Source organism: Mobula birostris, chromosome 7 (genome assembly GCF_030028105.1).
Source record: "Mobula birostris isolate sMobBir1 chromosome 7, sMobBir1.hap1, whole genome shotgun sequence".
NCBI classification, from domain to species: Eukaryota; Metazoa; Chordata; class Chondrichthyes; order Myliobatiformes; family Myliobatidae; genus Mobula; species Mobula birostris.
Window position 1 is genome coordinate 188851779 of NC_092376.1, and position 13235 is coordinate 188865013.

The 13235-nt window shown below is 39.9% G+C and overlaps 1 protein-coding gene across 8 annotated transcripts in view; it reads left to right on the forward strand.

Moving 5' to 3' along the window:
- arap3 (ArfGAP with RhoGAP domain, ankyrin repeat and PH domain 3) overlaps positions 1–13235 on the forward strand; it is a 358711-nt gene that overhangs the window by 292103 nt on the left and 53373 nt on the right. For all 8 annotated transcript variants that reach the window (XM_072264187.1, XM_072264192.1, XM_072264193.1 and 5 more), the window contains one exon: positions 7980–8097. In XM_072264187.1, coding sequence (XP_072120288.1) covers positions 7980–8097 — 118 coding nt within the window. The remainder of the gene's footprint in view (positions 1–7979; positions 8098–13235) is intronic.

Genomic DNA, 13235 nt, shown 5'->3' on the forward strand with positions numbered 1-13235 from the left:
TTTCCAATAATATTCTTGACATTTTACCTTTCCAAAGAAATTTTCTCACACATTTATTTAACTCTTGAAAAAATTTCTGTGGCAATTGTATTGGTAATGTTTGAGACAAATACTGTAATCTAGGAAATATATTCATTTTTACAACATTGACTCTACCTACTAATGTTATTGGTAGTATCATCCATTTGTCAAAATCTTCTTGAATTTTTTTCAATAGTGGTAAATAATTAAATTTATATAAATTCTTTACATCATTATCAAGTCTTATACCTAAATACTTTATACCATTTACCGGCCATCTAAATTGGGTTACTAATCGACATTGACTATAGTCTCCTTTAGTAAGAGGTAAAATTTCACTTTTATCCCAATTTATTTTGTAACCTGATACCTTCCCATATTCATCCAATCTAGAAGATAATTTATGTAACAAATGTTGTGGGTTTGTTAAGTAGATCAAAACATCATCGGCAAAAAGATTAATTTTATATTTCTCCTGATTAACTCTAAAACCCATAATATCTGGATCAATTCTGATTAGTTCTGCTAATGGCTCGATGGCCAATACAAATAAAGCAGGTGATAATGGACAACCTTGTCTAGTTGACCTTTTTAACTGGAATGGTGTTGAAATTTGAGAGTTTGTCACTACTTTAGCCTTAGGGTTAGAATTTAAAGTTTTAATCCAATTTATAAAAGATGTTCCTAACCCATATTTTTCTAATACTTTAAATAAAAAATCCCATTCTAATCTATCAAATGCTTTTTCTGCATCCAAGGCTACTACTATACTCTTCTCGTCCCTTTTTTGAGCCAAATGAATTATACTGAGTAGCCGGGTTACATTATCTGCCAATTGTCTATTTTTAATAAATCCTGTTTGATCCATATGTATTAATTTTGGTAAATATTTAGATAATCTATTCGATAAAATTTTTGCTATTATTTTATAATCCATATTCAATAAAGAAATAGGCCTGTATGATGTTGGTTTCATAGGATCTCTGTCTTTTTTTGGCAATACTATTACAATCGCTGTTGAAAAAGATTCTGGAAGTTTATGTATTTTTTCTACTTGACGTATTAGTTCCATAAAGAGAGGAAATAATAAATCTTTAAATTTTTTATAAAATTCAGGTGGAAGACCATCTTTTCCAGGGGATTTATTACTTTGGAGTGATCCTAAAGCTTCTTCAACTTCTTGTAATGTAAAAGGCATATCTAATCCCTTCTGTTCTTCCAAATTCAATTTTGGAGGAGAAACTTGTGATAAAAACCTTTCTATCTCATTAACATCATTTTGGGATTCTGATTGATGTAATTCAGAATAGAAATTTTTAAAGGTTTCATTTATTTCAAGAGGTTTATAAGATATTTTATTTGCCCTTGTTCTAATTGCATTTATTGTTTTGGAAGCTTGTTCTGTTTTCAACTGCCAGGCAAGAATTTTATGTGCTCTCTCACCTAACTCATAATACCTTTGTTTAGTTCTTATAATTGCTTTTTCCATTCTATATGTCTGAAGCGTATTATATTGTAACTTCTTATTGACAAGTTGTCTTGGTTTTACTTCTGACATATATCTTTGAGATTCTTTTTCTATTTTTGTAATCTCTTTTTCCAACTGATCTAGTTCTGCCATATATTCCTTCTTAATTTTAGATGTATTAACTTATTATCTGGCCCCTAAGATATGCTTTCATCGCATCCCATAATATAAATTTATCATCCACTGAATGAAAATTTGTATCCAAATAAAATTGAATCTGCTTTTTCATAAAATCACAAAAATCTTGACATTTTAATAATGTTGAATTAAATCTCCATCTATAAGCCACTTCTTCCTTATCAGCCATTATTATTGTCATTAATAAAGGGGAATGATCTGATAATATTCTTGCTTTATATTCCATATTTTTCACTCTGTGTTGACTATGCATTGATAATAGAAAAAAATCTATCCTCGAGTAAGTTTTATGTCTATGGAAATAGAACGAATAGTCTCTTTCTTTAGGATTGATTCTTCTCCATATATCAATCAAATTTAAATCTTTCATCAATGATAAAGTTAAATTTACTACCTTCGATTTTATAACAGCCTTGGTTGATCTATCTAAGACTGGGTCTAAGCAAAAATTAAAATCTCCTCCAATTAATATTTTTTCATGTGCATCCGCCAAATTCAGAAAAGCTTCTTGTATGAATTTTGCATCATTTTCGTTTGGTGCATAAATATTCACAAAAGTCCATAGTTCAGAAAAAAGTTGACAATGTATAATCACATATCTCCCCGCAGAATCAGTTATTACATTTTGTATTCTAATTGGTAACATTTTATTGATCAAAATTGCTACTCCCCTCGCTTTTGAATTAAATGAAGCCGCAACAACACTACCCACCCAATCTCTCTTTAGTTTCTGATGTTCTGTTTCTGTTAGGTGCGTTTCCTGTAAAAAAGCTAAATCTATCTACATTTTTTTAATATGTGTTAAGATTCTTTTTCTTTTCACTGGTCCATTAAGCCCATTAACATTAAAACTCAAAAAATTCAATAAATTAGTCATTATTCTTAACAAAGTTACTCCAATCTAAAACATTACTTATCTTCTCAACTCTCATAGTTCCTTGGGGAATCTCTTTAAACTTCACCATGTTGCTATGTGTTTCCCTCCCAACCTTCCAGGCAAAAAGAAAAAAAAGATAGAAAGAATACAAAAAAAGAAAAAACAAAATACCCCCCCACTAATGTTGTGAATGAAAAGATACACAACACTACCCCCCTCCATTTTACGGGTCATGGCAAAAGCCACGCTTGCACACATGATTAGCGTAGCAATTGATCAGTGCTTCTTCCAGCTCCCCACAACAAAAAAAAATTATATATATATATATAGACAAAATTAGTGTTACTATTCCCAACTAATATTCCTCCAATTTTAACCTTTCTTACCCCCCTCGTATAATTAATAATATATTTATACATTCATCCAGCTTCAAAAATCCAACAAGTCCATTCTTTGACCCAATCTTCATCTTCAATCTATCTCGCTCCCCTGGATTTGTTGTTGTATCTGGTGAATATTCAGAGAATCTCTCACAAACTGCTCTGCTTTCTGGTAGTCATCAAAAAATCTTTTTTCTCCACCAGGCAAAAAAATCTTCAAGGTTGCAGGATAACACAGTGTAAATTGATAACCATGATCCCATAGGGTTTTTTTCACTGGATTAAATTTCTTCCTTCTCTTCAAAAGTTCATAACTTATATCAGGGTAGAAAAAAACTTTGTTCCCTTGAATCATCAATGGCCCTTTTCTATCCTTGGCAGCTCGAGCAGCTGCCTGTAGAATCCTTTCCTTGTCTTGAAATCTTAAGAATTTTGTTAAAATCGATCGTGGATATTGGTCATCTCTTGGTTTTGGTCTTAGAGCTCTATGTGCCCGCTCAATTTCAATTGGTCGAACCTCCTCTTCCATTTGCAAAACATCCGGGATCCATCTTTGAAAAAATTCTATTGGTTTTCCTCCCTCCGTACCTTCTTTAAGACCAACAATTTTAATATTATTACGTCTACTGAAATTTTCCAACATGTCCACTTTCTCCAAGAGTCGATTCCTTTCCGAGTTCCAGACAAGCAGATCATTTTCTGTTTTTTCCACTCTATCATTCATATGCCCCATTGCTCTTTCCATCTTCTGAAGCTTCTTATCCATTTTGTCCTGTCTTTCCATAACTTTATTATAGTACATCTTCGTATCTCTAAGCTCTTCTCTTACTTTTCTTAGTTCAGCCGTTAATTGCAATATAGCCTCTCTTATGTCTCTATCATCTCCTTAACTTCCAATCGCTTCCAATTCTTCCTCCTCTTCTTCATCTGTGTTCTCTGCAGAATCCAATTCTGACTCTGAGTCATTTTCAATTGCAGTGGCTGTCGGTTCTTGTAGTTTGCGCTGTGTCAATTTGCGCATGCGCATTTCCGGTATCATCTTCGGAGAAACCGCTACCACCGCCATTGCTCCCTGTTCTACTGAAGGAGATCCAACCTGAGTCCGAGGCTCCATCGTTGCAATAGGCCCTTTTTTCTTCCCCTCTCGCGGCTGCTTCACAACAGCAGACTTCTTTTGTTGCGGTTTAGGAGGCATATCGTAAAGTAGTCTTACAAAGTTTATAAATAGTTTTCAGAAAATATTTATTAAGTTTGTTTTGTTTAAACGGTACTTTGCTGATTTGTTGCGGGAGAGCTGGATTTACACGTCTCAAACCCACGTCATCACGTGACTCCCCCAGTTTGGTGGTTTGAGTTGGTGCTGTGTATTGGAACACTTACTGCAGCATTCTGTATCAGTGGAGAGGGTATAAAATAGAACATTAGGGGGGCTTGGGGTAACTTTTTGGGGCCTCATGGACAGGGTGGTCATGAACGGCACTGTGGATCGACAGAATGGGAGGTGGGCTGCAGTGAGAGGAGCCCGGGCATAACTAGATAAATATTTTAATGCTTGCTCTGTTCTGTCCTAATAGACTTGGATTCGAGTAGATAAATGGTGCAGTGAAAATTGACATTTGGTGGGAGTTGAAATGAACTTAAAATTAGAACAGTGTAGTACAAATAGTAGCCTGATGGTCAATGCAGAGTTGATGGGCTGAAGGGTCTGTTTTCAAAGGATGTATCTTTCTGCCTAACTGAGCCAGATATGAGAACCTTTTGGTGTAAAGTGACACTTTGGTGCAGTCAACAGGATGAGTGCATGGAGTTAGCAGGTTCTCCCAGCAAACGCGTAGGTTCCTTCCAGGTGCTCCAGATTCCTCCCACATCCTGAAGGTGCCAGGTTAACTGACCACTGCAGTGAGAATGAACACTTGGTGAGAGTTGAAATGAACTTTAAACTAGAACAGTGTAGTACAAATAGTAGCCTGATGGTCAATGCAGAGTTGATGGGCTGAATGGTCTGTTTTCAAGAGTAATTGAACCAAAAGATCTAAAGCAAAAAAGCTAAAACATTTAAATCCAGTGAGGCCCATTGTTAAGTGTGGCCAATTGATCAGGCACATTCCCAGGCAACATGACTAACAACTAAGGAGTGGGGATAATGGAATGTCATTCATCTACAAAGTGTAATGAGAAAGAATGCTAGAGAACATCAGACACAGTAAATGGTGGAACAGAGAGCCAATATGTCATCCTCACCCACTTTGACCGATGTGTGACTACAGACCCACCAATATGACTGACTCTCAGTGGGCACGTGGCCAAGTGGTTAAGGCATTGGACTAGCGACCTGAAGGTCGTGAGTTCGAGCCCCAGCTGAGGCAACATGTTGTGTCCTTGAGCAAAGCACTTAATCACACATTGCTCTGCGACGACACTGGTGCCAAGCTGTATGGGTCCTAATGCCCTTCCCTTGGACAACATCGGTGTCGTGGAGAGGGGAGACTTGCAGCATGGGCAACTGCTGGTCTTCTATACAACCTTGCCCAGGCCTGCGCCCTGGAGAATGAAGACTTTCCAGGTGCAGATCCATGGTCTCGCAAGACTAACGGATGCCTTTACCTATACACTCAGTGGCCACTTTAATCGTACATTTATACACCTGCTTGTTAATGCAAATATTGAATCAGCCAATCATGTGGCAGCAACTCAATGCATTAAAGCATGCAGGCAAGGTCAAGAGGTTCAGTGTTATTATTCAGACCAAAGATCAGAATGGAGAAGAAATGTGATCTAAGTGATTTTGACTGTGGAATAATTGTTGGTGCCAGATATTGCTGATTTCCTGGGAATTTCATACACAATGGTTTCTGGAGTTTTGAGAAAAACAAAGCACCCATTCTGTGGGCAAAGATGCCTTGTTAATAATAGAGGGCAGAGAATGGCCAGACAGGTTCAAGCTGACAGGAAGGTGAGAGTAACCACGTGTTACAGCAGTGGTGTACAGAAGAGGATCTGTGAATGCAAAACATGTTGAACTATGAAATGGATGGACTACAACAGCCAAAGAGCACAAACAGACACTCAGCATCCACTTTATTAGATAGTGCCACTGAGTGTATATGGCAGAGCAAGCCACCAAGTCAAAGCTCATTGAAAATAGACAATAAACAGTGACCTTGCCAGCAAAACCAGGCACAGCTGTATAAATAAATTAAGTCAGATGGATTTGTTTGGAAAGATATTAAAACTTGGGTCCATATTTGGGTGCATCTGATCTCCTATTTCTTGAAGCCCATCTGTTGCTATAAACCAGGGTTTCTTAACTGGGGTTCTGTGAGAGATTGTGATTAAAAAAGGAATAAATGTCGTTTTTTTGAATTTCGCGTGATGCGCAATGCTAGCACTCACAATGGTGGGCAGTGACCGAGCAGCTCCATTAGCAATCTCGGTAGGGGTCCCTCAGCCCGGTGGGATAGTGTGCAGTAGGACCGTGTTTATTTGGTTGAGTCCGTTCTCAGCTTTTGATGTGAGATAGGGGAGATCATTGATAATGGTAAGCGCTGTATTGCATGGAAGGGAGGACGGTAGGATGATAAGGAGCGTGAACTGCATTTCCTGAACACTGGATGGGCTCACCCAGCTTGGGCTATGAAGTCAGCCTTTCCCTCCCAAATTACCTCCCCATGCCGCCAACCGACTTATGGGAGCGAACAAACTCTACTGGTGTAGTAGAAAATTTGAGGGAAATTTTCATTCCAATGAAGGAATTTTTACATGCTGTGACTCAATTGCTGGCCTGCTGTTTTGCTGATGTTGTAAATATTGCAAAAGGTGGATTGTGTAGGTCAGAAGTTAATTGTTTTGTGAAGTTTCTTTATCTTTTGCAGTTTCCTCATTTATTATGCCTTTGATTTATGGTTTTTATTAACTTTACTATTCAACATTATCAATAAATTTTCATGTTGTAAATAGCATTAATTAAAATCAATTTACAATTTTTATTTAAATTAAATCTACCAAGCCTACCCGTAGAAAAATTAAATCTCATTTTGGCTTCAGCTGGTTATTGAACAGAAATTTATTATGTTTGCCTTATGAGATTTTAATATTTATGAAAGGGAATGTTATGATGAGGTTGTATAAGGCATTGGTGAGGCCGAATCTGGAGCATCATGTTCAGTTTTGGTCACCAAATTACAGGAAGGATATAAATAAGGTTGAAAGAGTGCAGAGAAGGTTTACAAGGATGTTGCCGGGACTTGAGAAACTCAGTTACAGAGAAAGGTTGAATAGGTTAGGACTTTATTCCCTGGAGCATAGAAGAATGAGGGGAGATTTGATAGAGGTATATAAAATTATGATAGGTATAGATAGAATGAATGCAAGCAGGCTTTTTCCACTGAGGCAAGGGGAGAAAAAAAACCAGAGGACATGGGTTAAGGGTGAGGGGGGAAAAGTTTAAAGAGAACATTGGGGGGGCTTCTTCACACAGAGAGTGGTGGGAGTATGGAATGAGCTGCCAGACGAGGTAGTAAATGCGGGTCCTTTTTTTAACATTTAAGAATAAATTGGACAGATACATGGATGGGAGGTGTATGGAGGGATATGGTCCGTGTGCAGGTCAGTGGGACTAGGCAGAAAATGGTTCGGCACAGCCAAGAAGGGCCAAAAGGCCTGCTTCTGTGCTGTAGTTTCTATGGTTTCTATGGTTTAAAGCAATTATTTTCAAGAAAGGTAAGCTAAGCTTAACTAGGTATCTGTTTTTGTCAAGAAAGGCTGGTTAAAAATTCATTCTCTACTCAAAAGAGCATTGACAATTGTTTTTGCTTATTATATCTACAACTTACTGATCACGCTAATATACTGTGAGCTGTAGATATAATAATTTTTACGCAGGGATTCCCTGTGACCTGAAAATTACTTCAATGGTTCCTCCATGGTAAAAAGGTTGAGAAAGACTGCTATAAATTGTTAGAACTGTGTGCCTTTTGGGCTTCTGTGGGTTGGACACACTGCATAGTTACTTTTAGTAACGCACCTAATGTTATAGGTATCACCTACAATGACATCAGAGGAACTGACGAATCAGGTGCTGGATATGAAGAACATGTTAACAGGAGAAAGGGAAGTTTGGGTCACCTTTGAATGCATTGAAAACGGTGAACTGGGTGAGAATTAAAATCTCTTCACTTGATTGTTGATGCATGCGTTTGTCAGTCTTTTTGTTTGGTTGCTATATTTAAAATCCACAATTTCAATAGAATTCAAATCTCTCCAGCTAATTCTCTGGCTCAGTCGATTTGAATGTAACCTGGAACTAGTTTGATTTTGTTGATCCCATACATTATACCCAGACTGTGTAGCCTCAGCCGGTACTATAATGGATTTATGTATCTCTGGGCAGAGAAAGGAAAGTTAGTCATGTGATTCTGCATTGCTGGAAATTTTGGCAACGTATACTCAATGATGGCGAACTCAACAAGTAAGGCATCACCTCTGGAAACATCTCTGATGTTTCAATTAAGACCCTTCATCAGGACTTGAAAGGGGACAGATGTCAGAATAAGAAGATGGGGAGTATGGTGGTTGGAGGTCAGGTGAGGGGAGTGGTGGATTTGTGAGGGAGGGGGAATGAAGTAAGAAGCTGGGAGGTGATAGGTGGAAGAGGTAAAGAGTTGAAGAAGAAATCTAATAGGAGAGGACAGTTTACCATGGAATAAAGAAAAAAAGAGGAGGGGTACCAGAGGGAGATGATAGGCAAGTGAAAGGGTGAGAGCATAGCCAGAATGTGGAATGCAAAAAGTGAGAAACGGGGGAGGGAGGAAGAAATTACCAGAAGTTAGAGAAATTGATAAGCAGAAGAAATACTGCAGATGCTGGAAATCCAAAACAACACAAACAAAATGTTGGAGGGCCTCAACAGGTCAGGCAGCCTCCATAGAAATGATCTACAGTCGATGTTTTTGGCTGAGACCCTTCTTCAGGACTGGAAAGGAGGGGAAAAGACATCAAAATAAAAAGGTGGAGAGCGGAGGAGGACAAGCTAGAAGGTGATTGGTGATGCCTAGTGGGTGGGAAAGGTAAAGGGCTGGAGATGAAGGAATCTAATCGGAGGGAAGGTTGGACCATAGGATAAAGGAAAGGAGGAGCTGCGCCACGGGGTGATGATAGGCAGATCAGAAAAGGTAAGGGGCCAGAGTGGGAAATAGAGTGAACATAGAACATAGAATTGTACAGCACAGTACAGGCCCTTCGGCCCACAATGTTGTGCTGACCCTCAAGCCCTGCCTCCCATATAAGCCCCCACCTTAAATTTCTCCATATACCTGTCTAGTAGTCTCTTAAACTTCACTAGTGTATCTGCCTCCACTACTGACTCAGGCAGTGCATTCCACGCACCAACCACTCTCTGAGTAAAAAACCTTCCTCTAATATCCCCCTTGAACTTTCCACCCCTTGCCTTAAAGCCACGTCCTCTTGTATTGAGCAGTGGTGCCCTGGGGAAGAGGCGCTGGCTATCCACTCTATCTATTCCTCTTATTATCTTGTACACCTCTATCATGTCTCCTCTCATCCTCCTTCTCTCCAAAGAGTAAAGCCCTAGCTCCCTTAATCTCTGATCATAATGCATACTTTCTAAACCAGGTAGCATTCTGGTAAATCTCCTCTGTACCCTTTCCAATGCTTCCACATCCTTCCTATAGTGAGGCGACCAGAACTGGACACAGTACTCCAAGTGTGGCCTAACCAGAGTTTTACAGAGCTGCATCATTACATCGCGACTCTTAAACTCTATCCCTAGACTTATGAAAGCTAACACCCCATAAGCTTTCTTAACTACCCTATCCACCTGTGAGGCAACTTTCAGGGATCTGTGGACATGTACCCCCAGATCCCTCTGCTCCTCCACACTACCAAGTATCCTGCCATTTACTTTGTACTCTGCCTTGGAGTTTGTCCTTCCAAAGTGTACTACCTCACACTTCTCCGAGTTGAACTCCATCTGCCACTTCTCAGCCCACTTCTGCATCCTATCAATGTCTCTCTGCAATCTTTGACAATCCTCTACATTATCTACAACATCACCAACCTTTGTGTCGTCTACAAACTTGCCAACCCACCCTTCTACCCCCACATCCAGGTCGTTAATAAAAATCACGAGAAGTAGAGGTCCCAGAACAGATCCTTGTGGGACACCACTAGTCACAATCCTCCAATCTGAATGTACTCCCTCCACCACCACCCTCTGCCTTCTGCAGGCAAGCCAATTCTGAATCCACCTGGCTAAACTTCCCTGGATCCCATGCCTTCTGACTTTCTGAATAAGCTTACCATGTGGAACCTTGTCAAATGCCTTACTAAAATCCATATAAATCACATCCACTGCACTACCCCCATCTATATGCCTGGTCACCTCCTGAAAGAACTCTGTCAGGCTTGTTAGACATGATCTGCCCTTCACAAACCCATGCTGACTGTCCCTGATCAGACCATGATTCTCTAAATGCCTATAGATCCTATCCCTAAGAATCTTTACCAACAGCTTTCCCACCACAGACGTAAGGCTCACTGGTCTATAATTATCCAGACTATCCTTACTACTTTTTTTGAACAAGGGGACAACATTTGCCTCCCTCCAATCCTCCGGTACCATTCCCATGGACGACGAGGACATAAAGATCCTAGCCAGAGGCTCAGCAATCTCTTCCCTCGCCTCGTGGAGCAGCCTGGGGAATATTCCATCAGGCCCCGGGGATTTATCCGTCCTAATGTATTTTAACAACTCCAACACCTCCTCTCCCTTAATATCAACATGCTCCAGAACATCTACCTCACTCATATTGTCCTCACCATCATCAAGTTCCCTCTCATTGGTGAATACCGAAGAGAAGTATTCATTGAGGACCTCGCTCACTTCCACAGCCTCCAGACACATCTTCCCACCTTTATCTCTAATCGGTCCTACCTTCACTCCTGTCATCCTTTTTTCCTTCACATAATTGAAGAATGCCTTGGGGTTTTCCTTTACCCTACTCGCCAAGGCCTACTCATGCCCCCTTCTTGCTCTTCTCAGCCCCTTCTTAAACTCTTCAGTGGAAGAGAAATATTTTTTTTACCAGAAGGGGAAATTGATATTCATCAGGTTCATCAGGTTCAGGCTACCCAGATGGAATAAAAGGTGTTGCTCCTCCACCTTCAGGGTGGCCTGATCATAGCACAAGAGGAGGCCATAGATCGACATATCAGAATGGGAATGGGAATTGGGTTAAAATGTTAGACCATCAGGAAATTCTGCTTTTGGAGGCTGGAGCGGAGGTGTTGGGCAAAGCAATTTACCATTGGTCTCAACAAGGTAGCAGAAGATGCATCGGGAGTAGTGGATAGAATCGACGACCCCTGCAGATCTGCAGGTGAAGTGTTGCCTCACTTCAATGGCCTTGAATGGAAGTGAATGGGCAGATGTAGCACTTCATCTACTTGCAGGGATAAGTGCTGGGAGGGAGAATAGTGATGACAGATGAATGGACAAGGGAATCACAGAGGGAGCAATCCCTGTACAAAGCAGAAAGTTGGTTTGTTAAAGATGTGTTTAGTGGTAGGATCCCTTTGGAGATGGTGGAAGTTGTGGAGAATAATGTGTTAGATGCAAAGGCTCACGTGTGTCAGGTAAGAGAAAATGATGTTCATGCCACCAGGTTGGAGGCTACCCAGATGTAATAAAAGGCGTTTCTCCTGCAGCCTGAGTTTGGCCTCATTGTGGCAGAAGAAGCAGCCATGGAGAGGCATGTTGGAATGGGAAGTCAAAATTGAAATGGATGGCACTGTTAGATCCTGCCTTTTCTGTCAGCAGCGCAAAGGTACCTGACCCAGATCAACCAGGATCTTTACTTCAATTGAAACATTTTCCAGCTGCTTTTTAGGCAATGGCTAAACTCAGCAGAACTTTTAGCCTGTCTATCCCATGGCAAATAGTCAATCAAGGTAGGGTTAACATTAAGTCCAAATAAAGAATCAGCAATTCAGAAGGAGGATGTTAGGTAAAAATAACAATCTGCCATACAGTCATTGCCAAATCCAATGAAGAATTCAGTAGAAGTTTTACACAGCTTGGAAATCACTACCTACAGGTGCTGGCTGAGGTAAATTTCTTGAAGGGAATGGAAACCAGGGGCATGACGACAAACAGGTCCAGAAATAGAAATGTGACAAGGGGCAGGCACATTAGAGGTACTTAAGAAACTTCTAGACACATGAATGATAGAAAAAATGGAGGAATATCTAGAAGAGAAGGATCAAGTTGATCTTAGAGTAGGTTAAAATGTACTGTACTGGGCTGTTCTGTATGGTTCCATGTTAACCAGATGGAAGGATACACAGATTGAGTTAGCTGAATTTGGTTGGGAAGAAATTTGTGTGTTCCTATTCTCTGCTGTGAATTCTCAACCTTGCTTTCAGAAATCAGTTGCCCAAAAAATCTAACACTTTTTGAAGTATCAAACAGTCTGCTGGAGGAACTAAGTAAGTTGCTCTGCTTAGTCCCTTCAGCAGATTGTTTGTTGCTCCAGATTCTAGCATCTGCGCCTCTTGTGTCTCCACCTTTTGAAGATCGTTTTGTCAATGGGGAAATATGGAGAATACCTGATTTAAAGTAGGCATATCAAACAGTGAATGTACAATTGATAGAATAGAATTTCTTCTATGGTGAATCTGTGAAATTCATTGCCATAAATAGCTGTGGAAGCCAAGTCACTGGATATTTTTAAAGCAGAGGATGACAGGTTCTTGATTAGTAAGAGTGTCAAAGGTTATATGGGGAAGGCAGGAGAACTCCAAGGATAATAAATCAGCCATGATGGAATAGTGGATCAGACTTGATGGGCCAAATGGGCTACTTATGCTCCGATATCTTTTGTACTAAGTGTCACCAAGGGGGATTCCTACTTTCCCCTTAGGTCACAGAGCAATGTTGTACAGCACAGGAACAGGCCCTTCAGCCGTGAATAGAATGTTGGATTAGACTCAATGGACCAAATTCTGTCCCGATGTTTTATGGTTTTATTAGAACAGAGTTGAGGAGAGAGGGTAAATGAAGGCAAGCTGTTACCATTCAAATATTAAAAATCTAGGTAAATATATGGGGGGAATGCGATATGTAGCAACAGCCACTTTTACAATTAAAAAGAGCAACAGTTAGAGCAAGTAGATGTCTTGGGAAAGAGCATTAGCATGCTGGACAGAACCAGTCAGCTGCTCAAGGCCTGGTTTAAATTTTTGGGAAATTCCAGTGTATTTTATTTTAGCCGAG